Source organism: Onychostruthus taczanowskii, unplaced genomic scaffold (genome assembly GCF_017590055.1).
Source record: "Onychostruthus taczanowskii isolate IOZ18803 unplaced genomic scaffold, ASM1759005v1 scaffold38, whole genome shotgun sequence".
Classification (NCBI taxonomy): domain Eukaryota; kingdom Metazoa; phylum Chordata; class Aves; order Passeriformes; family Passeridae; genus Onychostruthus; species Onychostruthus taczanowskii.
The window spans coordinates 2903172-2929524 of NW_024501237.1; the positions used below are offsets into that span (position 1 = coordinate 2903172).

The 26353-nt window shown below is 41.5% G+C and overlaps 1 protein-coding gene across 1 annotated transcript in view; it reads left to right on the forward strand.

Annotated features, from left to right (window-relative positions):
• ARHGAP24 (Rho GTPase activating protein 24) overlaps positions 1 to 26353 on the forward strand; it is a 184417-nt gene that overhangs the window by 51465 nt on the left and 106599 nt on the right. Inside the window, exon 3 of the mRNA XM_041412122.1 lies at positions 15091 to 15178. Coding sequence (XP_041268056.1) covers positions 15091 to 15178 — 88 coding nt within the window. The remainder of the gene's footprint in view (positions 1 to 15090; positions 15179 to 26353) is intronic.

Genomic DNA, 26353 nt, shown 5'->3' on the forward strand with positions numbered 1-26353 from the left:
TGATAATCAGTCTTTTCTACAGCTTGACCTTTGTGTGGGTGATGGGCTTTTGATGATCTTCCTGTTTTCCTGTTGAAAGGGAATTTCAGCACTGTAGGAGGTCTGTGTCCATTAAGAGGGCCGAGTCATGATGACTTTTTTTCTTCCTTCCTTTTATTTACTTGGATATGGTACAAGTGCTCATGGCTCATGGAAGTAGCAAAATAAATAGCTCACAGGAGAGTCTCATTAGTCTTGAAATTAAAATAATTGAGTTCTTTTAGCTTATTAGTGCTTAAGAATAGCCTTCCCTAAGTCCATTACCTCTGGGATAAAAGCCGTATTTGCAGCTGAATAAGCAGCATGTACAACATGACTTGTTGCTAGGGGAAGAGGCTTTCTTAGTTCTTCAACAGGCTTGTGTACTAGAGAAAAACTGAATGACCTCAAACTGCATTCCTGAAATCCTCTTTACTCTTCAGTTGGCAGTCTGAAAATATTTCCGTAAGTGACTCTGGCTTTCTGGAGCTGGTCTCATTCCCTTTCCAGCTCGGACAGTCAGTGATGTGGGAAAAGAAGCTCCTTCTGCCTGTTGAGTCCAGTTCTGTAATGGCAATGCTCACTTGTTTTTAATGGGCTGAACCCTGCTTTCTGTGGAGTCACTGATATGAGCCTCCATCAAGGACCATTCCAAGTTTCTTTAAATAGACCAAACAAGGTAAATATGTGTTGAGAGGAATCTTGCCAGACTGCCTTTAAGCAAGACATTTAATTCTCTGTCAGCAGCGAGGCACATAAAAATAATTTTGCTCTTTTAACAGCTGAAGTTTTTGACAATTGTACAGAACACAATGCAGTAGAGAAGAAACTGAGATGGTGCTGTACTGGTTAGTACAAGAAACTTGAATAGAACAGGTCAGTGGCAGTGCCTTTATACAGCTTGGGTTTATCAAATGAGGCTGTTTTCTGGACCGGGAATGAGGGTAGTTCAGTTAAAGAAATTAAGATTAGCAAATTCAGGAGTTTATAGTGGATGGGAGAAACGGTTTTTAAAAGTTTGCCAAAAAAGGCTTGGTGGTTGTTGTTCTGTTATCTGCTGTCTTACTTTCAAATGTCTATTTGTAGCAAAGACATTGCACAAGACAGCGGGGACCAGGACAGACTGCAATTCCCTTAGTGCTTGCATAATAATAATAATGAAGGAGGACAGGAGCCCCAAGATCCTGACAGTGTCTATCACATAAGACTGTGTCCTTACCCATCCTTTGGATAGATGCTGTAACTTACGTAACCTATTAGTAAACTTCTCAGTTTAATAAGAGACGATGAGAATCCCTCAAGGCTGGTGGTGACTGTCATTTGTTTGGCTGGCACTCATATTTAAGAGGCATCTTGGTCAGAAATGCCTGAAGTCTTGATTAGGTGGTACAAAAGAGGTGTGTATCAGGTGAAAGGCCTTGAAACTCAGTGACAAGGACTGTGGGCTGAATGTTGAACAGGAGTGTTTACAGGCTTTGGTACTGGCTCTGGTTTTCTTAGATCATAAAGCCTTTTGCATTTGAAAATAATTTTCTTTATCTTCAGTTCTTCTTAGCACTCAAAGCTTGAACTTTTTGTATAAATGGGAACATGAGCGTTACAGGGAGATCATTAAATTGTGGTACAAATTTGTGTTTCAAAAACGAAGACCTACTCAATCCCCTAGAGTTGGAATATTGTTACATCAGTTGATCTTCTCTCCTTTAAAGTGGAAGGAGAAAAGAGATCTGGAGCAATCATTGACACAAACTCTTAGGAGATAGAAAAGAAGATGGTTTAGACATGGGTTTCTAATTTAGAGTAGTGGGGAAACTTTTATTCCTTAACATAAACTCTGCTGAAAAGAGATGGGTTCTGTGGCTTCAAATGAAGTTGGTGCTGTTTGTGTTTGAGTGACTCTATGTTTATCATCTTGCAATTCAGTGGAGGTCTCAGGCTGGAGAACTTTCTTGTTCTGTTTCCTGTGTTCCACAGGATCCCACTTCTTGATTGGTACTCTGACAGTGGATCATAGCAGTGGAAATTTTGATAATTTGCTTCATTCTGTATAGCTCTACATCTCACTTCAGACACCTCTGCTGTTGTAGGCAGAAATTTAATCTGAAAGTCTTCTCTAAGAAGAGAAGAACTGAGCTGTTGCTCAGTGGCACTCTCAGTTGGACTGGATTTTCATAGTATATGTATTTAAATGTTTGTTGGGCTGAACACCAAGTCTTTGTGAAAGGTTCCTAGCTGTATGGGTGGGGTCTGGGATGTTTGTGCATCCGAGTGCCTACACTAATTAAGTTGCTGAACAAAAGTGGAAACCATAGCAGTGTAATTCCTTTCCCTTCAGACAAATGTTTCTGGGGAAAGCTGCCTAATGAAAAACCTTGGAATGGCTGAAATCTTGCCTTTCCATGCAAGCAGCCCTTTATTTCAATCCCTCATGAAACTCTCAAAACCTGCCTGTGAGTCTAGATGTCTTTTTGGGGGTTGCTATGAGACAGCAGCAGTGTGCCTGCTGTCTGCTTTCCCCAGGGTATCTGTCCAGCCATTTTAAGTGACTCAGCCAGTTTGTGTTCAGTACTTCCCTGACTGTTGTAGATCTAAAATGTACAAAATACCTAAATTGGAAGGGAAACTAATGGAGAGAGCACCAAAGGTATAAATATGAGATGCTGTTTGTCAGAATTGATGCTAACATTTTTACAACATGATTTGATTGATGTAACACTTCAAACAGCAGCCTTGATCAGGATGCTTTTGTGAACAAGATCATTTATCTCAGCAAATGCATTCACATAAATGTTTTAAAATGAAAGGCATGGTAAATCTGTCTAGAGCCTGCACACAATAGACCTGCCAAACCTGCCACCTGTTAAAGCTTTTAATGAACTGTTCTGTATTTAACAGAAGAAGTGTAATTAATGTTGTCACTTTCCTTTGCTGAGATTTCCCTTATCTCAGGCACTCTGAGATATCATGTAGCAAATGCTTCTGAGTGGAGCAGCTCTGGTGTTTCAATTAGAATTCAAGCAAACCAGTGAAGAAGCCATTAAATCCTACATGTGGCTTTTGTGCAACAAAGCCATGAGGGCAGGCCTTTTGTCCAAAGCCACGAGGAGTTTGGGAGTTCTGTGTTTTGTTGGGAGTCAGAGGATGCCCAACCTCATGTTATGTTGTTAAATTAATGGGAAAGTAGTTGCTCTGGATTTTCTAAATGGAAGATGATATTTCTCAGACTAAACCAAAAATGTGCCACGATGTTATGTTTCCAGAGAAACGTATATATGAGAGAGACACATGTTATGTGAGAGAGAGAAAGCCTTTGAGTGCATTAAGACCTCTAAGATATGGGTTGGTGGAGGTTTTTCTGCAGCAGGTGGGAAAGGTATTCAGAAGTCTTTCTCCATCCCTCTTGTAGACCCTCTTTAGGTACTGCAAGGCTCCTAGAAGGTCTCCCAGAACCTTCTCCTCTGACAGGATGCTTTTTCCTATGTTCTTCAATGAATTCCCACTCTTCTTTATTTCATCCAGAAGCATACTGGATGCTCGATGTGTAGGTCCTTGGTTGACTTTGAGTTACTGTGGATGTGGAAGACATTTCTGGCTGAGTAAACAATATTCAGCTTTTAGTTAAGCTGTGCAGTGACCAGACTGAAACTCACTGATGTTGCAGAAGGGATGTAGAAGGGCAGAAAGGAGCTAGAAAAGTAGAAGCAGAAGGAGGTAGAACAGCATAGAAAAGCTATGTAGAGATTTGTGAGGTACATGGGCAAAGTCGGGAGTGTGATCAGTAATAACCAGTAGAAGCACTGGTGTTGTAAAATTGTGCCCCTTAAAAAAAGTAATGAAATGTCATTGATTACCTTCCTTGTGTGTTCTGGCTTCAGAAGGCAGCCTGTGAAAGCATCCTCAAACCAGTGACTCAAGTGGTTATTAGAATTCAGAAGCTTTTCTCTTTTTCTTTTTGTCCCATGAGATAAAAAAATGTGGTAGCTTTCACAAACTACTATAAACTTGAGACATCCTTCTTTTTCTGGCCACGTCCTAATGTCATGGGTACCTGGGTTTCTCATGATGATGCCAGCTTCAGCTGGAGTCACTATTCTCTGTAGCTGTGAGCATGCCAGAAAATGGGACCACTTCTGGTTCAGCTCCAGAGTAAAGTTTTTACTTGTATATTGGTGGGCTGACGAATTTGACATGTTTGCCCTGTGTTTTCACTTTGGAGAAAACAAATGTGCAACAGAAATGAATGTGCATCTAGAAATGCTTAAAGTTCTGGAGCTGTCTCTCAAAAAAAGCAGATTACAAAGTGTTGACAGCAGGTGACTGGTATGAACTACTTTTTCTTAATAGTTAGAAGAAAGACCCCTTTTCAACAATAACTGCAGGCAGGGAGCAGTTCAGTGGCCAAAATATTCCTGTGTTTGCCAGAAAACCTGGAGCTTTGTTTCTGTTCACTTGCTGTGTAAACACTGCTTGGTTTCTCCTCTTCCATAAACAGTATTTTGTCCTCTTGCTTTTGTAAAGGCTTCTGTAGTTTCTCCTGCAGACCATGAAGGCCTTTATGGTCACTTATATTTTGATAACTTATTAAAATAGCAACATGGAATCTAAGGTATTTATATTAATACTGTTGGAACAGAGCAGCTGCTGGAGTGCAGTTAATAATGCTGGCCTCCAGTCACCCTGAATCCATTTTTATTCCAGACTGTCTGGCACTCTGCAAGATACACCCCCCTCAACAGGTCTGCAGAAGGCTTGTCATAATGTCTGGTGGAAAAGCAGATAAATGATGGTTTGATATTTAAGTCTGTAAAATTTAAAAAAGCTGTAGTAAGCTGAAGTACACTCGGTTGTTCTTGCTGTATGTTTATAGAATGTTGTAAAATACCTTTGGTGGTGGTATTCAGAGAACAGTGTAAAAATCTAGATTATGAGAGTCTTATTTATTCTCAGTGAAGTAAGTGCTACTTTGAGACAGCATAGTCTTGAAAAATATTGGCTATTTTTAAAAGATATCTCTAATTCAAAAGGTCAGCCTCCCTGCAGGCCCTGGTAAGGAGCAGGAGCAAGTCCTTCTGGAAACTTGTGCATACAGAGGGAGCAGCTCTATGGCTCAGCTTTGGCTTTGATGTGGTCTCCCATAGTGTCCTTACAGCCAGACTGCTGAGATAAAAGATGGAAAAGTGGACTTTTTTTCCCATGGTTATCTTTTGAATATAACACCTTCCAGCCTGTTATCCTGTGACACTGTGATTTTAATGATGCACCCAGTAACTTCCTCCTGGAGTAGCAAAAAGAGAGATCCAAGGGGAAACAAGAGGTCAATTAAACTAACACTGAGAGGAATTGTTTGTGGTGGTCCTTGAGTGGTTGTTGTCTTATCCTAGGTTGGTTTTGTGATCCACATCAGTTCATGGAGTTGAACTGATGTCAACAACTTGCCACAGCTTGAAATAGTTCTGAATGCACGCTGTGCCAGTTGGAGATTATGAAGGAACCATGTGTACACAAAAAACCTCACCCTGTCTTGTGCAAGCAGAATTTCAGAAATGTGCATGTGTTTTGCACAGCTGAACTGATGCGCTGGTACTTGACTTGACGTAAACCAGCTCCTCCTAAACTCTGCCTTGATTTTGTAGTTATTTAAATTGGTGATTTTCTCACACCTTTTCTTACATAGCTTGTAATTTAAGCCTTGTCCTCAAAAAACACGTTACTGATAAGACTATAAGACTAATAATGAACAGCTGCATCTCATATAAAAGCTGTAAAAGTGTGTGATTCTGATCAGTTGTAAAAATGAAACTATCCAAGAACTCCAGTTTTAAGTTGGAAACAGTATCACAGAATGAATGAAGCAAATGAAGATGCTGAACTAAAACTAAAGTGTGGAAATAGCCATTGCACAAATGTTATTGCAGGAAAAGTAATTTGTAATCAGGGAATCAGAGTTTTCCAGTTGTGTTAATTGTTTAGGTGGCACCTATTTTGTGTAGATAGCACAAAAGACATGACCTTAAGTCTCCCCCTGAGATAGGATCGCTACTACTTAATGTAATCCCTTAAACAAGTACCAGCATAGTACCCTACACAGATGCCAGAAAGCTAAATGAACTGTTAATTCTGTGTGATTGTGGTATTTGTAGTGTAGGTGCACTTTATAAGCTGTGCTCATAGAAAATTTACTATATGGGTTAAATATAAACAATGTATATAGATGGTAAAGCAACAGGCAGTATAGTCTTTAAAACCTTGCAAAACAAATAGATAACCCTTCCCATTAACATCTGAAAATTTTCCATGTGAAACTGAATTATTTTCTTCCTATAAAAAACTGAAAGATAATAACTTGGATAAGTTAGGCAGATTTCCCTGGAATGTTCTTGCTGGACAAAAGTTGACAGGAGTATTTGCACAGGAGAACAACCAGTTTTGATGGAATTGTGGTCCCGTTTCCATGTCTCTCTGCCACCTTTTTTGTTCTGTAAAAGTTGCACTTCATGTGTAGTTTTTATGAAATCTGCAGCAACTTCAACCTTTACTTTGACATGGAAATTAATTGTCCTAGGTGGGATATTTGGCCATATATAGATTTCCTGGAAAAAACATAGAGTTGGCCTTGTCCCATGATCCAGCCTGTTCAGATCCCTCTTCAGAGTCTTCCTACTCTCCAGCAGATAAATGCCACTTGTAGCCATCTGCCAGATGGATTTAATTCCATTTACACGATTTTCTGTGCCCAGCCATCCAGGCAGCTTTTTAACCCAGGGAAGAGCGCCCCCATCCAAGCCAGGAGCAGTCAGTTTCTCCATGAGAATGTTGTGGGAAACTGTCAAAGGTTTTATTAATGTCTTAGATAAACATCCACAGCCCTTTCCTCATGCATTAAGGGGTCTCCTTGTGATAGAGGGAAATGAAGTTAGCCGACCTGCCTTTCATAGATCCATGCTGGCTGGTTCTGTTCCCCAATGAGGGGATTGAGTACCACAGCCTTTTCTTCATCCTTTGTCACATTTTACCGCACATCCAGTAAAGGGTGGAGGCTTTCCTTAGCCCTCCTTTGTTGCTAATGTATTTATACAATCATTTTTACTGTCTTTTACAGCAGTAGGCAGATTAAGTTCTAGTTGAGCTTTGGGCTTTCTAATTTACTCTCTGCATAATTTCACCACATCCTCGTAGTCCTCCTGAGTTGCCTGCCCCTAATTCCAAAGACCATAAACTCTTCTCCTTTTTTCCCTCTCTTCCAAAGCTCTCTGTTCACCCAAGCTGGTGTTCTTCTTCGCCATCCTGTCTTTTGGCACATGGGGACAGCCTGCTTCTGCATCTTCAACATTTCCTCCTTGAAAAATGTCCAGCCTTCCTTTGCCCTGCAGGAATGTCTCACAGGGGGCTCAATGTCAACCAGACTTCTAAACAGGCCAGAGTCTCTCTCACAGTGTTGCTGTATCTGTCCACACTGTCACTGGGGAGCTTTGTATATAAATGAGAAGTCATATTTGAAATTTTCCTCTTGTCACATGTTATTGTTTTGGGGAATAATTGCATTGTTTTGACCTAGATGTTCTCAGGACTGGAAGTTGGTAAATTTCCTTTGCAGCAGAGATCTGTAAAGCAAGACTTCGTCCTTTGTGTTCTGGTGCTTTATTGGCTTTTTATCTTGGGAAAATAGGTTTATCTAATTAAAAGCTGAATTTCTTATTGACCAGAGCTATTGGTAGTATTTTTTCTGTAATAAAAATATCTAAAAATTCAGTAGTGCCCAGTTCCATTTTGTGTGTTGATCAAAATTTAATGACCATTGCAAAGCCTAATTTTATCAAAACTTCCATGTGTATGTGTAATGATGCTCTCGGATTGTATTTATGAGTTCTTAAACTCATTGCACTCTCTGAATTTACTTATGCATCTTATTTTTTTTCTTTGCCTTTGGAAAATATTGAGAGTCGTTTCTGTGAGGAATATGGCAACTGCAGAGTGGGATCCACAGGAAGGCACCTCCTGCCTCTGAACCCTGTGATCTGTCCTTTTCTCTTACCTGAGCTCTGTCTTGTCATAGCTGTTTCTTCTCTCTTGCCCTTACTAGAGAAATCAAAACCATAGGCATGCAGTATGGATCCAGCCTCTGGATTTAGGCAAGCTTAATTTTTTGTGCTGTCAGTATCTTAACTTTGCATGAGCTTGCTTTCTCTTATGGGACAAATGAGGGACTTTTGACACTAGGCTCAAGCTCACTTGGCTTGAGCCTAGTGTCTGCTCAAGCCAAGATTGCTTCATTCTTGAGGAAAGAAGTTTCAAGCAGAGAAGCACTCAACCATGAAGTGAAATGTCTGGCAGGAGAGAAGGAGAAAAATCTTTAGAGAAACTGTAATCACATAGTAATAAAACTGTCAGTTCTATCTCTCATGTCAGAATAAATGTTTTGGTGCTCCCTATCAGGCAAACTGTGTAGATGTTATTCACCACCATAGGAAGGAATTTCCCTTTTTTTTTTTTTGATACTAAGCTATCAGGTAGGTTTGAACATTACTTTAAGTAAAGGAAAAAAGATCTCTCTAGGCTCCTGTTTGCAGAGTTTCTGAGAACTAAACAATAGTTTTCATTCTTCAACGAAACAAACTCTAAAAATGTGTTAACTTAGTCGGACAAGAAAATGACAAATGCAATGGTGTATATGCCAGAAAAATGCACGCTGTGTAATGGCTTAATTTCATCCAACCAACCCTGATTTGGGTTTTTTTTTTTTGTAATTTCTCTTTTCTTTCCTTTATTCTTGGCATGCTATCCCCTAAAATCTGAAAAGTCACCCCCAACCATTGTTTTCTCCTTGTACACATTGCAAAACTGTAAATGGCTGCTGTAACTACAAGCCAAGGAGTGTATCACCTCCTGCAGTAAATATATGCTTTAGTTCCTTAAGTGGTACAAGAATCCATTCTTAGGAAAAAAAATTAAAAAATCTGCACTGACCCAGGGTGTGGAGCCAGCTGGGGAACTTGCTCAGGCCCAGTGTGAAATACAGATATTTCTGTGTAGGCAGTCAGATGAAAGGGCTGGCTTTCAGAGTTTCTGTGCCCTTTTGCAGCAAGTGATTTCACTGGGATCTTGGAAATGAATTGTAATGGTGGAAGTAGAGTTGAGTTTTTAAAAAAACCACTGCAGTCAGACTGTTTGTGGTGAGCATAGTGCAGGTTTCATTCATTACTGGCCTCAGTATGAGTGGATTTCTGTCTGTAGGCTCTTGACAGTGCCAAGGGCTCACTTGGACTTGAGATGTGTTTTTGTGGTAGCTTAAAAGCAGAAACAGCAATGGGAGGAACAAGAATTTATAAATAACTGATAACTTGCATGTTCTTTCTCCTTTTCTATGCATCATTTATTTATAAATTCACAGGTGTGCACGTTTGTGTATACATGTAGAAATATACTTGTGTCACATATTTTATTTATTTATTATTGATTAACAGGCTTCTCTGTGAAATATAGTAGATGCCTTTCTGGCAGTGACCTTGTAAATATTATTGATGTTGAGAGTGTCATTCACTAAAAGTAGTATTTTCAGTTTAAAAGTAATATTTTTCATTTTTTCAGATGACATTTTTCAGTTTAAGGTGCCATCTGAGCTTAAGTCCACTGTTGTTCCAAAGTTTTACAGCCCAGACTTTGCAGACAGCAACAGTGACAAAAGAAACCACAGAACACTGCTGTGTTGGATGTGGCTGTGAGTCATGCAGGAGGCACAAGCACCCAAAGATTGCTTCTGCCTCTTCATCCCCTCCATCAGCTGCCTCTTTCCTGGCTGATGATCTTTCTGCCTCTCTGACAGCTGATGTGATGAGTTTTCCATGGAACCACAAGAACAGATATGTAAATAAAAAGCACCTGACTTGAATGTCAGAGTAGATTTCAGTGATCTTTAAATAATTTATAAATAAATAATAAATTAAATTAAATAATAAATAAAGCTGGAAGGATAAGAAGACCATCTGATATAAATGCTGGTACTGTGTATTTCTCATCTTTTTTAAGGGATAGCAGGACAAATTACAGCAAGCACATAGCCATGGGGAAATGTATTAGGATAAAACCTGAAAATATTATTTTGACAAGAAAGCATTTAATTGCCTCATGTCTGTATTTGCTTTTTGAGTAAAATCCATCCAGAGATATTTAAAATCATGTATTTGTCTTCACATTTGCCAATCTGCATCTTCAAAATACTGTAATTCCTTGTGTCATAAGCTTTCTTGGGCAAAACCTGGTATCTCCTGGACAAGGTGGTGAGTCTGCTTGAGAAAACCAAGTTGAAATGAGGCAGGGGAAGAGTGTATCCAGGGAAGAGTAATGGGGCAGAGCCAGCAGGAGGCACAAGGTCACTTCCCTGGTGCGGTGCGTTACACGGAGCGTGCAAACAGGAACACCATCTGTCAGCTGCTCCTCATGAAGCTCTTGTGCAGCGGCCATCCTGTCTCCTCTTCCGTGCTTCCTCCTGAAGTTCAGCTGCTGAATGGTGCTGAAAATGTTTTCAGGGACCAGCATGGGATAAAACATCTATTTGAGCAAGACTGTATCATGCTGTGAGACTAATCCAAAGTAGATTGATGTCATTCTTGGTGCACTACAGTGTTTTATCAAGCACTTAGTTAACAGAGCAGTATTTTTTTTCTCAAGTTAAACACTTCATTTATGCAGATTTTTGATTTTAGCAGATGTGTTGCTCTGCTCTTTAGGAGATCTTTGGCTTGAGCAACAGTATGCTATAGAAAAATGTCTGTGTGTGATAATCTCCTTTGAAAGTGGGCTTGTTATTCTGTTAGGGAAAAGGCCAATGCTTTTTGAGCAATCCAGATTTTCTCCCGCATGCTGTGAGTCATCCTGAATGCTCAGCTAGAGAAGCAGAACTGCCCAGGTAAGGACAGAAATGTTGGAAATGGAAAAATAACTCGGGCACACTGCAGCAGGAGCTCTGCTAAACACGGCTGATTTGGTGGAGGCACAGCCTGCAAACAGGATGGCAATGGGAGCCAGGAGGGACTTGGGTCAGGGCCACATTTTTCTCCCACTTCCTTTTTTCCTGTATTTCTATAGACTGTATGTCTTGATTCCTGCTGGTACTATGCTGGTTTGATTTTTTTTCTTTTTTTGAAAGCACAATATTAATCTGCTCCAATCTGCAGTTTTGGGTTGAGAGTTTTTAAATATTTTGAATGATCTGAAGACTTTGATGCGAAGCAATGTGAAGCTGCCTTATTATGGAACATTTGCATGCACACATGCACTGACAGCCAAGTTAAACATCTATTTCCTCTGGAAATCACCTTCCTCTTTTGTATGCAAATTACTCTCTTGTTAAGTGTCTAAGGCTATCTGGTTGGTTTTCTCCTACTTCCCCCTGGAATTAGCTACTCAGGGCAGAAAGCAAGGCTTGAATTTGTTGAAGCTTTGCAACTAACTGATAGCCCATACTCCTGGGACTCTCCAGGCTGTAAGGATGGGCCTAATGTTGCACCTTGAGGGCCCAGAAAGGCAATTGAGCAGGGGGACCAGCAGTGATCTGGGGACCCTATTTGTGTCAGATACCCCACAGCTGGGGCTTTGTTACAGTACAGATGTGTTCCCTGCGCATCAGCTGCTGAGAAGCTCAGCAAAGGGACACTCCAGACAGCCTCAGTACAGTTGTGTAGACAGCTACAAAGCTTAGTTGCTGCATGGTGAAGGCAGACAGATGGGTGTGAAAGCAGACAGAATGGGAAGTGAGAGAGCTGCAATTGCTCTCTTAACGCTTTCTCCTCTAGAGTTGGGCACCCAGGTGCATGTTGCACAAACAAAGCTTTTTTTAATTAAAAAAACCCCTCATATATATATATATATATATATATAAAGTATTTCATGGCACTGATGTTTGCAGTAACAGCTCTAGAAATAGTGAAATAAAATCACCACTTGAGGATATTTTCTTTTTAAACTATAGCAATGTTCTATATGGTGTTACTGTCTTGTTTTTCTTCATATTAACTTAGCTATTGTGTGTGGCTTTTGGCTTTACATTTTAGTAGATGGAATAGGTTTTATCTATGAAACTAAGGCACTAGTGTTATAAATAAAACACTTCTGGTCTCAAAAATCTGTCATTAGGAGAGCTCCCTGTAAATGGTAAAAGAGTTTTGCATCAAAGAATCAGAAAACATCCCACTGTGATGAGTCTGCAGCTTGCCTGTTGCTAATGAGTTGGCAGCAAATTTCAATGCAGTTTTCATTTACTGTCTCATGAATTGATTTTAGTTTACAGTGCTGTAGGCTAGGTCTCGTTAATTTTGTATTTTTGTTTTAATTGAGTAGCAAGACCTATGATTGGCTTGAATGTCTTGTATGCCCTCAGTGGTGCAAGCTCCCGAGACAGTGAAACTCCAGCGTGAAGATCTCACCCAGTGTGCTGGGTGGAGCTTCTTCTGGGTAAAACCAGCTCAATCTGAGAGTGGGAAATAAAGTCTTGTACCAGTCTTCATGGTTTGTTACACGGGACAAAAATGCATGTAGTTAAAATGCCTTTTAGAGATTCTTATTCCTGGCCTCCCATAAGTCTCAGAAAAAAATGTATTCCTTATGTTTTCATTTTTTTTCTTTAGGTGTTAATATGAGAATTTGAGCTATATTGTGACTTATGTTTTCCTGTTCACATAATCATTTTTGTTTACAATATTTTGGTTGCCTAATAAGGTATTTCACAGAAAACTGGAGTGTGACATCTATTAAGGGGTGCTGCTTGTGGCAGGAATGAATGAAGAGCGCTCTGAATGGGGTTGTTGGACCAAGGCACTTAATGCTTATGATACATTTGTATATGCAGTGAATGGGGACATCTGCCCACAACTGTAAATACCTGCTGCTTGTTCCACCTCAGCAGAAAGCTGTGCTGCTTCATCTGCTTTCAGCAGCAATTGTCATAGTGTTTCATGGAGCCGATTCTTTATGTTCTGACGAAATTGCTGTGCACCCTTTGTCTTCCTGTGATGGCACTGTTCTTGCTGGCACACAGCACTGGTACAAATCAGCACTCCACATCAGCTGGTACAAATACTAATTTTGTGGAACATTTGTTTACCTGTTCTTTCAGGTGGTTTTTTCCTGTTGGTTTGTAAGGATTTCTTTGTGAGGAGACTGTAGTGTTTCTGCTTGTCTCGACTTCCCAATAATTGTAAATGGTTCTGCTCGTAATGGTTCCAGGTCATAACAATGAATACTGGATAAAAAAATTGATGTTTTTCATGTACAGAGATATCTTTAGGGCTGTTTAAACAAGGGGTCTGACATATTTGGGCATTTGGTTGAAACTACTATGGGAAATGGTGCTCTATGTTGGACTCAGTGATCCGTCAGGGAACACCTTACTTTATGTATTCTGTGTTTAAGATGTGTAAGTTATGTAAGTTGTTTACTTTGGAAATGGGGGCCCCATTATGCCATAACTGGAGAATATTACTAAATAGGTGTTATCTCTTATTAACAGTGGTGGAGAGCTTGTACTTAATACAATTCCTAGGATGCTGCTCTGAAAATTTATCCCTGGACAGCCATCCCAGCATAATTTTACTGAGGAGTGCCTGCTGATGGGGGTTGAAATGGTAGGAGGAGCTGTAATTTCTAAAAATGAAAAAGAGCTCTCACAGGAGAGGTGTGGTCTATCCATGCCACGTGTCAGCAGACCAAAGGAGAGGAAACAAGCTGTGTCTTCAACACAGCCCCAGAAATGTTTTGAGGGTTACAGGCATTGTTTTTGTCTTCGGGTGTTACTAGAAGTATGCGCAGCTGAAATTCCCCACCTTTTCTCTCAAGGTAGTTCTTGGGATTTTCTCTGGTCAAGATGACCCCAAGGTGTGTTAAAAAGTTTCTTTTTCTCAACCCAGTTGTCAAAGAAGGAGTCAGAAGTCTTTGGCTCGCGTTCTCAAGGCTGTTTATTATTTTTAATCTAAAACATTTTCTGTCTGGCCTGCCAAGGTCTGTTCTGCAGGTCGGTCTGAGGCACACTCTGCCCGCCCCGGGCTGGTGTTGTGTTTTGTACTATAACCTACGTATTTGATATTTAAAGTTATGTTCCAATACCTGTTACCTGTGTTAGATGGTGACTTTCTAACCTAAACCAGTTCCAAAGTGCCACCATCACCAAGAAGATGGAGGCTAGGAAGAAGAACAGGGCAACACCCAGATCCATCCATCTTGTCTCCTAGACCCCCATACTAAAATTCTTCAAAATTCCCCCTTTCACCCTGTGACAACTACTGTTATGCTATCTAAACTTTTGTGACTTGTAATTCTTCATATAAAGTTGGTAATTTGCTCCATGGGTTGAGATCTCATTTCCAGGTGTCTTTGGCTTCCTGCCAGGGTCTCTGAGCCCCTGCCAGGATTTTGAGCCATCCAGGGCACCCAGAGGGATGTCCTCGTTTCCGACAGGTAGTGAAGTTGTAATAAAGGCTTTCAATGCCCACCACAGATTTTCTGACATCTTTTTGCCTGTAGCAAATAGATCTTTGGCCAGGACTTTCTCTGTGCCTGTTGTGGCTTAGCACCAGCAGCCTGGCACACTGCAGTCAATGTTTTCTCTGTATTTCTTCCCTGCGATGCTATGGGAAAAGGGCCCAGAGCAGGAACTGGGTATGCACCACAAATTGAGGGTACTCTTCTATCCACACCTCCTTTGGCTTCAGCCAAGAAGCCTGGCTGGTGAATTCACCAGCCTCACATGCAACTTCCTAGCTCTTGACTACCCTTTGCTTTTAAGTCTCAATTTTTCCCTGTAGAACAGTGGGATTAGTATATGTGATAAGTACAAAACTCTGCATGGCATCAAATACCCAAGAGATTAAAAAAATTCATAGCTGTTGTCAAATGCCTCAGTTAATTAAAGTGATCTGTGATGTTGGCTTTTGGGATAATCCCTCCTCAATCTCACTTTGGAAATCAGCTGCTCAGGTGTTAACAGTGAAAAATTAATGTTTAACCCAGTCCAAAAAGAAGCATTAGTCTGTCAAGGTATGGTAGCAGTTTTAATCCTATGTTTGTTATTACTTTTTTCTTTAGGGTACCATCTTTCTGCCTGGCAACAGAGTAATTGAGCATCCCTGCAATGAAGAAAATCCAGGAAAGTTCCTTTTTGAGGTTGTTCCAGGTAGGATATTCTACTCCTTATCAAAGCCCTTTGCAGTTTGTCCTCAGTGACAAATGGCCACATCTGTTCTGCCAGAACAGAAGCTGAAGGTGATTAATGATTCTGTTTAAGAAAAAAAAAAAGGTTTAATTTGTTAATATGGTGATTCATAATTTTTTCATTCACCCCCAGGCAGCATAGGGGGAAAGGATGTGTATTTTGTCAGTGTAAAGCAGAATTCCTCAGGGCAAGGAAGTGCCAGATCCTGCTCTTGGATCACAACAGCCCCATGTGGCATTGTGGGTTGGCAGCAGAGTGGCTGGAGAACTTCCTTGCAGAAAAGGACCTGGGGGTGCTCAACAGCAGCTGAACGCGAGCCAGCTGTGCCCAGGCGGCCAAGAAGGCCAAGGGCATCCTGGCCTGGATCAGCAATAGTGTGGCCAGCAGGAGCAGGGCAGGGATTGTCCCCCTGGACTTGGTAAGACCACACCTTGAGTGCTGTGTCCCATTCTGGGCCCCTCACTAAAGAAAGTCACTGAGGGGCTGCAGCGAGCCCAGGAAGGGCAGTGGAGCTGGGGAAGGGTCTGGAGCACCGGACAGAGGAACAGCTGGGGGTGGTTTAGCCTGGAGAAAAGGAAGTTGGGTGGGGACCTTATTGCAGGTGACAAGTGACAGGATGAGAGGAAATGGCCTCAAGTTGTGCCAAAGGAGATTTAGATTAGATATTGGGAAAACCTGCTTCACTGAAAGGGTTGTCAAGCATTGGGACTTCCCTTGTGGAAGGGAAGTAGCGGAGTCAACCTTACCTGGAGTTATTTCAAAGATGTACAGATGTGATGCTTAGGGACATAGTTCAGCGGTGGAGGTTGCAGTGTTGGGTTAATAATTGGACTTGATTTTAAGCATGTCTTCCAAAACTAAAGAATTTTGTTTCCACATCCAGTCAGCCCAGTATATTTATTCAATATGTTCTGTTAATCCCAGTATTACTTTTCAAATTGCCTCCTGTCATGGCTATTTGGAAGGGGAAATAGATGGCAATGTCTGTTGTTCTTGATTTTAAACTGTATTACTATCAGGCTACAAATGTAGTTGTGTTCAGTGATATGCCAAGTTATAATAAATGGTAAAAGTATGAGAAATATGAAGTATACTTCAAAGATTGATCATGAAAGCCATGGGCAGCAAGGGATTATTATGCTAAGATAGCCAGTGTGATATCTCTAATGTTTAACACTCACCCCAATCTTGAATCAATCAGATTTGAAAATTTTCTCACCATCTCTCCTCAAAGTCCCTTTTTGATATGTTCAAAATATTGAAAGAAACCTATTTATTAGCATTGCAAGTCTGCAGTGGACTAAAATCTTGTTTTGTTGGAAATTAAAGGAATTCTCCATATGTCCTGATTTACATGACACCTTAATCTCTCTGAATAATGCTGACCCTGGGGATGCTTATCCTTCATGCCCAAGTTAAGAGCGCACTTCGTTTCCCAAAATGTTTGTTACACCACCTTTCTATGGTTAAAAAGTAATTTGTACTTACTTTTGAGCTGAGTTCAGTATTTATCTGGAGCATCCCTGAGAATAAGGTAGGCTTTTTTGTTTTGCTTATTTTCAGTTCTGAGAATGGGATTTTGAATAAGTTTTAGGATAGCACCAGGGTATTTATTTCCCCCTAACAAGCATGTGGCTACAGAGACTTGCTACTGGACATCCTATGCCAAGGATTCATGACCAAAAAAAAGTTTTATTGGAAAATAAGGACATTTCATGCCATAGCACTGGTCTTTGGGGGATGAAATGAAAATGAAGACTCAAACTGACTGTGGAGGAGGTATCACCGTGCAGATGTGAAGTAGAAGTGCCAACTGTATTTTACGCAAAAATGAAGTGAGCGTTGCCACTGTTGTCATGTCACTGTTGCTTCTCAAGGCAAGAATTTGTCAGCCTTCTGTAATGGAGCTGTTTGTCATCTGTATCCTCTTAGTGACTCAGTATAAAAGTCAATTTTATAGGCTGACAACAACACAACTGAGCTCATCGAGTGTAACACAGAAAAATGTATTGTAGCTAAGGTTCTGTTTAGCCTTTGTTAGCTTTCCTATGGAAAATCAGCTGTGTCGCAACAGGATCTATTTGCACATTTTTAAAGATTTCTTCAAGTGAGCATTGTGTTAAATGTACGGTGCTGAAGCTCATGTTGCTCTTGCCTTGTTTTCCCTGTGTTAAAAGTTGAAGCAATTTTAGTTACTATCCCAAAAGCAAAAGTGACAAGTCCTCATTTTGTCTCTCACGTCTGTGGGCGGCCTGAAAACTTGTGTGCGTGTGTTTGTTTATTGGTAATACATGCAAATTATTTTGGGAATGTACGTGGGAGTAGGTTTATACTAGGAAACTAATACTCTGTATGCAGCCATCTCTGAAGATGAATGGAAAAATATGTGTGGAGACAAGTATCTTGCAGTTTTGGTGCTGTAATTAAAATACAGATGCCTTCAATTTGCATTTTGAAAACATTCTGTTCATTCTCTAAGTCATTAGATGATTTAATACTTAACATTTTTCCTTCTAAAAAAAAAATTGGTGAGCTGACAAAGTTAATTTGCAGGAGAGAAACTCTCTCCTGTACAGCACAAAGCCCACACCACCCTCTATGTGGGAGTTTTTTGTGCTGGAGTCAGTGACCATGAAATGATTAGTGATGCCTGTGCAAGCTTCTCTTGCACTGAGAGGAATGTTTCATGGTCAACAAAAATCAGAAGAGGGTTTAAATTAATACCTTTAAGTGGGAAATGTGCACATACAGCCAAGTTGAGTGATTAGTTTTGAGTGATTGCACTGTATTTGCTAATTGTTGTGAGCTTTATATTGTAGATAAATCCTCATTCTGTGCATTGGTCGCATTCTAAAGGAAAGCTGAGGTTTTCCTCTTGGTGTGGGGGAAGACATCTGTGTTACCAGAACTGAACACCAGTGACCTTGCTGTGTCTTGGTGGGTTACATGCGTGTGGTTACATGTCACCTGCAGGTGCGGGACAGGGGCACAGCTGTGGTTTACGTGTGTGGTGCTTTGCAGACAGGATTCCTGCACCTCGTTGGCACCAGGAGGAGCCAAGCACAGAGATGTGGGAAGCTCAGGCTCGTCCCCTGTTTCTCACACAAGGCTCAAGTGTCTTTTTTAGAGTCCCCTGGACTCTCCAAGGGTTCCTGTCTGAAGGCATTTTGAGCAAGTGCAGCATGAGAAGCCTTGCAGCAGGGGCCTGCGGCTTTCCCAGGGATGTCTGGATGCTTGTCAGAGCTCCAAGGACTTGAATCCTCATTTTCTGGTGCTCTCAGGAAGCACCACCTGCTCAGAATAATCTGGGCCTATTTAGGCAATTGGTCTAGAAGATTTGATGATTATTGAATGGACAAAGGAATGTGCTTCATCATTGACTGGACTTTGATCCTGGAAACTAAGCTGCTCATACTGCTGTCCCAGCAACTGCTGTTACTTGAGATCCTTGTGTGCTAGCTGATGTCCTTCTCTGAGTCTGATAAATCATTTCGCAGCTTGGCCTTAGGTAAGAAGCCAGATCATCATTCCAGTGATACCTCACCATTTGGATGTTACCGAATCACGTCTGTCTTTGTCCCTGTCCTGTATTAATGCAGATTTCATGAAAAATTAACACACACGGTTACTTGTGTACAAGGACAGGGTTACTTTCAGGACCATGCTCACTAGCAGGTGACCTGTTGGCATGCTCTTACCTAAATCATGAGTTCCCTTAGAGACACAAATATCCTAAAGAGTACTCTGAGTTTTGCAGTTGTGTGAATTTTAACATTTATTTAGTACTGTTTAAACTAGAACGTAAATTTCCAAATACTGATCTTCAGTATTCTTTGTGGAATCTTTTGCTTGTAAACTTTGTGCATCTGTGTTGTGTTTTTTACTATTGACAAAGTATCATAGTCCAGCATATCCGTCTCTGTGGATGAATTTGCATGCTGAGGTACCAAAGTCGGTTCATCCGACTAAAAGCATTCTCTGTGCAGCCCCGAGTTATGTGCCTGCAGCTTAAATCAAAGTTTTATGTTTGGGGATTATTCAGGCTGTTAGGAAAGAACTGTAATAATTCAGGAAAGTCACTTGGAGTCTCTGCTGGTGCTTATTTTCTGCATTTGTGTGCCTGCTGATTTCTTGTGCTTGTGGATCCTGGGCTAGATCGCTTCCTATGAGGCACATGAGATTTTGTCTTGAGTCATGGATGGTGGAGACTGCAGAAGGCAAGAATTACACTTTGTTAAAGGTCAGTTTGTCAGGCTCTTAATTAAAACCTCTGTGAGGGAGTGAAATACTAAGAAGAAGAACTTTGAAATAGGTTGTTTGTTTGGTTTTTTTTTCATTAGTCAGAGGAAAAGTGGCATCCAAAGGCCTTTTTTTTTTTTTCTTTTTTTGGTGTATTTAATTGCATGGTGTATGGCAACCTGCAAGAAATGTAATTTAACTGTTCTGGTAGAGAGTGTGAGATGACTTTGAGGCTTGGGGTTTTAAAGCTTCCTTTATGTGAAAGATCGGATAATAAACAATTTTGCTGCTTCAGCTGCAGTAAGTTTTCACTTCTTTTAGACAGCTGAGATGTGCATAGGTAGGTCTGTGCCCCCCGTGGCTGAGAGCCAGGTGGGCTCTGTTTTGCCTGTGTGTGTCACACTGATCGCCCTGTCAGTGAACAGCCCCTTTAGCCTCCACAGAGGTGTTGGGAGGTTTGAGAAGATAAATGACTGCCAGTTTGTTATGGGGTTACCAAAACCTCTTGAGTTCCCTGTTGCTGTACAGTATTTAGCAGGTTAAGCCCTTAGAGACTTTCACCATGAGTTCTTAAACATCTGAAATGGGAAGACCACACTAGATGCTAATTTTTGTCATCTGCTGATTCACAGTGATTTTAGTTAAGGGTCCATGAAGGCCTGGAAAATATGGATTTGGTAAGTTCACTTGTATTCTCTCCCTAAGGGACACAAGTAAGACAAAACAGGAATTACAGATACATCTTTTTCAGCAAAAAAAGTAATTTTCTTTGTAGTGCTGCTGTGTACCTTAGCAGGTTAGATACCAGGTACTTACTGTAGCTTCTACTTCAATACCCTTCTCCTCTGATATCAGTACTTTTTAGTCCTGTAAGTCCTTTTGACAGCCAGGCTTCTGTGGGATGGGAAAGGTTGGACTTTACAGTGAGGCACCAAGCAGGGCAGATGATTAGCTGACATGTTTGACTGTGGCTGATACGATGCAGCGTCATCGTCTCAGGGATAGAAATGTTTTAGAAGGTTTTGAGCCTGTTGTTTTGAAATAGAACTGTGTGTTTTCTGTAAGGATGTAACCTTGTAAGAAATAAGGGGTGAGAGCTCCCTGCCTTGTCTTCTCGGGAGTAATTGCCATGTCCTAAGCGAGGATACACCCACACATGCAGCAAATAGCTTTCCTTGAAGGCTTAGCAGAATATTGGCAACACAGTGCAATAAGCAAATTCTCTTCTGTTGACTTCAGGAGAAAATTGTTTGTGTATTAAGAGGTTTCCTGCCCTGATACAAAAAAAAAAAAAGACTTTCCACAGTGCACGTGTGCACACACCTGAGCACTGTGGGTGCTCTCTCTGCCTTTGCTGTCAGGCAAATTCTCTGTATTCCCTTTGCCATCAGCACAGCTAGCACAATTTATTCCCTTGTCTCCACAATATAAAACCCCAAACCAAAGTGTTAAACCATTCAGCTGCTCTGACTCCTTCCCGGTGCCGAATTCCTGACTCCTGGTATGATGCGGGCGGATTTAATTGATGCTGCCAGGAAGATGAATGCCTCCCCCTGTACGTGCTGACAGCCAGCAGTGCCTCTTCATTAGTCGTCAGGAGCACAGCCCCTCAAGGGCATTGCTGATAGCGCCGGCTGAACTAATTGTCCCTCTGATATCGTGTGGAGGGAGCAGACGGGCTGTTTAATCAAGAGGGCACCAGCCTCGCTGCGCAGATATCTCCGTGTAATCGCCCAGTGCGCTAAAGCAGCTCTGGGCGCTGCTCCTTCCTCGTGGATGATCTCCTGAAAGCACTGCCATCCTTATTAAGGGTGATACATTTCTCAGAAATGTATCTGGTTGAGGACCACCTCTCTGCACTTGAGCACACTGGCATGCATTGCCTCATTCTCATCCTTTGAGAGGTGATTCAAAACTGATCTTTTTTTTTTTTTAAGTGAGTGTTGGAGGTTCATGGATTCAGCGAGCCGGGGAGATGAAGCTGGCTGAAGCCTTGCTGCATGTTTCTCACAAGGTTAATGGTGAGGGCTCACTGGAAAGGAACACTTTTCCATCTTGAGCAGCAGCTGTTGTGATGTGGAATTAGTTGATGGGCCCAGTTTTGTCTCCTTAGTAGTTTTCAGAAAAACAAAACCCAAACCATCCTCAAGCCTACATCCCTGTGAAATGAGATGGTGGGTCATGCTGCTGAGCTGTTGTGCTGCCACCATAAAATGTGTTCATTTCAAGTCAATGCATGCGATACCCCTTTTTACCTATGTTTTTTTATCTTTCTTGTCATGGCTACTGAGCAACAGCTGGGTGAAGGCACTAAGTTGAAGAAACCTTCTTTCTGATCCAGTGCATCCTTCTGTGACATTGAACCAAGTCACAGAATCACAAGGTTGAAAAAGACCTTCAAGTTTTTCTGTGCCTATGTGTCCACACATATTTGAGATGAAACCTGCAGGACAAGCCTTGCATATTAATGGTGTCAGTCTGAATTAATGACAACCTATATATGAGGGCTTTGGGGGAGAGAGGCAAGGCTGAGATCGTGACACATATTTCCAGAGTGACACGAGTAGTTTTGCCTCCTCTACTTCATGTGGGAGATCCCCTCATGATACTGCATCTGGTTAAAGATTAATATTGGTGACTCAGATTTGGGCTACTAAAGGACTACCAGAAAATGTCCTGTTTATCATGCAAGAGGAAATGAGGCACCTTTTCCCATTCAGCAGATGAGGCTGCTTTTCTGGTAGAACTCAAGCACTGGTATGTAGCAAAGAAGAGCCTGAAATAACAGTTTTGCACATAATTTCTTTAAATATGGAAACATTAATTCTTAGGGGCTTTTTCAGCCCAGAATTATCTGATAGTAGAAGTTTAGGCCATCTGGTTTTGAAGTGAAGGAATTAAATCTAGATGCAAAAGCTATTTAAAAGAAAAATAAAAGAAGAGCCTTCTCTGAATATCTTCTCTGAGGTATGCAGCATGTGCAGAATAAACACATTTCTCCTTGCTCAGATGGCTTGTGTATTGTATTTAGTAGAACATCACAAATTTTTATATGTAAAACCCATTATTTTGAGTCCCTTCTATCCCTTGGTGAATGAGTGCAGACTATAGGGTAAAAGTGTGTTTATATTAGAAGTACTAGTAATGTTGCCTGTTTTCTGAATGCTATTTTCTAGTTAGAGTCTATTTTGAAAATAAGTGAGAGAGCCGAATCATTTCTGAAATGTACTGAACAATCGTATATTTCATTTTCTTTCATCTAAAGTAATTCTGCTTAATCATCTGTTCTCAGTGACATTAATTTAATGTGGCAGAAGACTGTACAGACTCTATAAAAATTCACCCGTACTCTATAAAAATATACCATTACTCAAGCATGGTGTATGAAGCTGAAGTTAAAATGTTATTTTTCACTTGTGTCTTTTAATTTAGAAGTGGATTGCTTTTATTGATCCTGCTTAGCCCATGGTGCATGTGATCTGAGGTGTGTTAAGTTAGCAATATCGATCATTTGTGACCCACTGCTGTCATTCTGGAGGTCATCTGCTACACAGGAGAATTTGGAACTTAATGGCAGTGGAATCTCTAAAAACTTCAAAAAAAAAAAAGCAAACTTAGCCTTCGAGTTTGTGATAAACTTCTTCCACCACTGTTGTGTGCACACACCAGACTGGCTCCCACTGAGGGTGTAGCTCATATTGAAAATTACACTGGGGGCTGTGGCTTATTTCCAGCCTATGTTAACTACTACCAGTTGTAATCACAGCAGCAATGAGATGTCTTTTCTCTGCCTCAGCTCTGCAGCCGGCACTGGATTTTGATGGTTATTAATAATGTTGGAAAATGGCTTAAGTACTGCTAGAAATGCAGAGAGAGTTCTCACAAAGCCAGGTGGTCTGTGGGAAGTGAGAAAGGTATCTGGAACAAGAGCTTGTTGGTTGGACCATTTCTCATAGTGATTTGGGGACCAAATTATGTGTGTGGGGAAGCACAATATCGGCTTTTTCCATTGCTCTGTTAAAAGGTGTGAGAAAATCCCTGGAATTTGAGTGTGCAGACTCTGTGGGGCTGAAGATGAATTGCACTCCAGAGGTGTAGCTGGAATGAGTTGTGAAGCTGCAGCAGGTCATCAGTGAGGTCTGTGTCCATTAACCTTGTGTCCATGGCTGTTTCGTTTGCCAGTGCAAAATCTTGTGCGTTGATACTTTTGGCATTCTCTGGGGTGGAAGTACACAGTTTGCCTCAAAAGAAGCAAAATGCCTTTTTCTAAATACAGCAGCTGCCTGAAGGGCATCAGTGATAGCTAATGAGGGTTTTTTGCTTGCTTGGTTGTTCAGGGTTTTTTTTAGCTTCATGTACGTCCCTCTAGTGGCGACATCAAAAAGTCCAGTGAAGTAATAGATGTTCTTGTGTCTGGGATACCCTGTCCAGGTCTTCAATTTTTAGCTGCATTTTGCTTTTTGGAATAGCCTTGACATATCATGAAGCACAGTTTGAAACTTAGATTCCCAAATAAATCCTGTGAAGTAGGAAGAAAGTACTGGGAAAAAGTGAAAAGTCAGAGGCAGTGATAATTCAAGCTTCTTTTGACAAAAGGTGTTCCTAAATGCCCATATTGAAATTTTTTGGATGGATTGTGATGATGATTATTTCGCTCAAAGAATTGAGGATCTATCAGCTTTAGTCAGAGTGAAAGGTTTTACAAGACAATGTTTTCATTACAATTGTCTGTGTGCACTTTCTGTATTTCTGTTAAAAGACACTCTATTCGGTTAAGTAATGAAAATAGCATTGTAGGAAGAAGTGAGACAGAAATGTAATGGGGGCAAGCTCCAAAGCATAGAAATTCAAGATGTCATCATTTGATGGGGCATTTTCTAGTACAAATGTTTGCAAGTCTTTTGTAATAGTAGTAGTAATAATAGTAGTAAAAACCAACATAAAATTCCCATGCTCATTACCATTTTCAGCAAGAAAATCTGCAGGTGCAAAATGCAACTCAGTTAAGATGCATATCACCTCTTCTGTGATATAGCTGGTGGGATTCCACTGTAAATGGCAGGAAAGCCAGAGGAAGTGACTTGCCTGAAGCTGTCTGGGAAGCTGGTGGCTGAGTCTGAAGGCAGATCTTGCCTCCTTGGTGCACCAAAGACCTGTGCCTCTGGTGTGGGATGAAAAGGATACAAGTTTGTGAAGTACTCTTATCTCTGAAAGTAGTGGGAAAATCCAAGTTCCACTTTGATTAAATGATGGTTTAGCAAAGCATCCTCAAAATACATTACTTCATAGTGCCTAGGTGATCTGAATAGGAACTGGATTATTTTCCAGAAGTTTGCAGATCTCATAGCAGACAACTCATGTTTTCTCAAGTGCTTGGGTGTTGCTGCCTGACTGAACCCTCCACCCTGTGGCTGTGGCAGTAGGAGGCTCCCAAGACCTTTGCTCTTTATCCCACCCTTCTGCAGACTCTTTCATCTTCCCTCTTTTCCATTACTGGTGCCTGGGGAACACTGATCCTTGCTTAAAATAAAGCATCATCTTTCTTCTTTTCCAGCCTTGTATTAAAAGGGTGGGAAAAAATTTTGAAACCCGTGGTGACTGCAAGAACCTCACTTGTTTCTTCAGCATGGGTGTCAGATTTAATGCTGAAAAGGCAGAATATCAGCCAATTTCAGAGTTACATCATGTACTAGTCATGGTTATGCTGCATGTTAAAAGTGAGGTTAGGCTGATTCCTTCCCTTTGACAGGAGAGGAAAACCTTTCTGTGAAATGTGAATGTCTCTTCCTAGGCCAACATTGTCTCATCTGTCCTCATGAAGTCACAGCTTATACTGCTGCCTCTGGGGGTGGAAATCTCGGCTAATTAAACTCTGTCTCTTATAAATCTGATGGGCATAACTTGTGAAATTGTGATGTTCTGTGCTGTATTTCAAATCCCTGCTATACCATAAATTTAGTGAGCTCTTAAGTTTTATTTTCTGGAAGAAATAGCAAGGAGGAACATTGATTGATTGATGTGTGTTCGTGAAGAGGTAGTGTCAAGCTGCAAGCCCATGGCTGACTGTCAGGTTTTAATGGAGCAGGCCTGCAATTTAGGCGATGACTAATTGAGAGCATGAAGTCAAGGAGCGTTGTTCGATGGTATTACGTGGATTCCTGCTGCAGACTGAGGATTCTTTGCTGTGGGAAGAGTGGGACTGCTTGCTCTGGCTTGAAGCGAGCCAAACCCAGCAGCCAATGTTCCCTCTCCGGCGTGTGTCGGGAGCAGCCTGCCCTTTGTCCGTGTGCTGTTGGATCTGCTCCGCAAAGGGCTCCTTTCAGGGTGACAGTGGAAAATGTGACAGCCGTGTCAGCCACTCCACTGTGTGTGTGCCAGCGTGGAGGAGGAGAACACCCAGGGATGGGTGATTTTTGTGACTTGCCAAGTGCAGCGCTGCAGACGCGGGATCTGGGGGGAAGGTGCCATATGCTGCCATTTGGCACGGTGGCTGCGGGGGCACAAAGCACATCATTGTCCTTGACCTTGGCAGAAGGAGCTGGCAGTGTGCCTGCTGGCATGCTGCCTCTGGCAAGAGATGGGAGCATGAGGGACGTGGTGGTAAAAGGGCAAACGTGTCTGTGCCTTGCATGGCACCGTGGTGCAAGTGCTGGGGAGAGGGACAGGGTGCCCGCATGATGTGCCTTCTTCATTCTGCCGTGGAAGGAGTGGGTGCAGTGGTGGTGAGTGGGTCAGCACAGGGCTCCCAAACCATGGTGGGATAATGTGTCTGTAAGGATCCATAACTCCATTCAGGCTCTTAATGTTAGAGTGGTAATAACAGGAGGCTTATGCCAGGTGACGGGAGAACGAGCTGGCTCTGTGGAGACCTTACTGAACTTGGATGAACATCCCCAG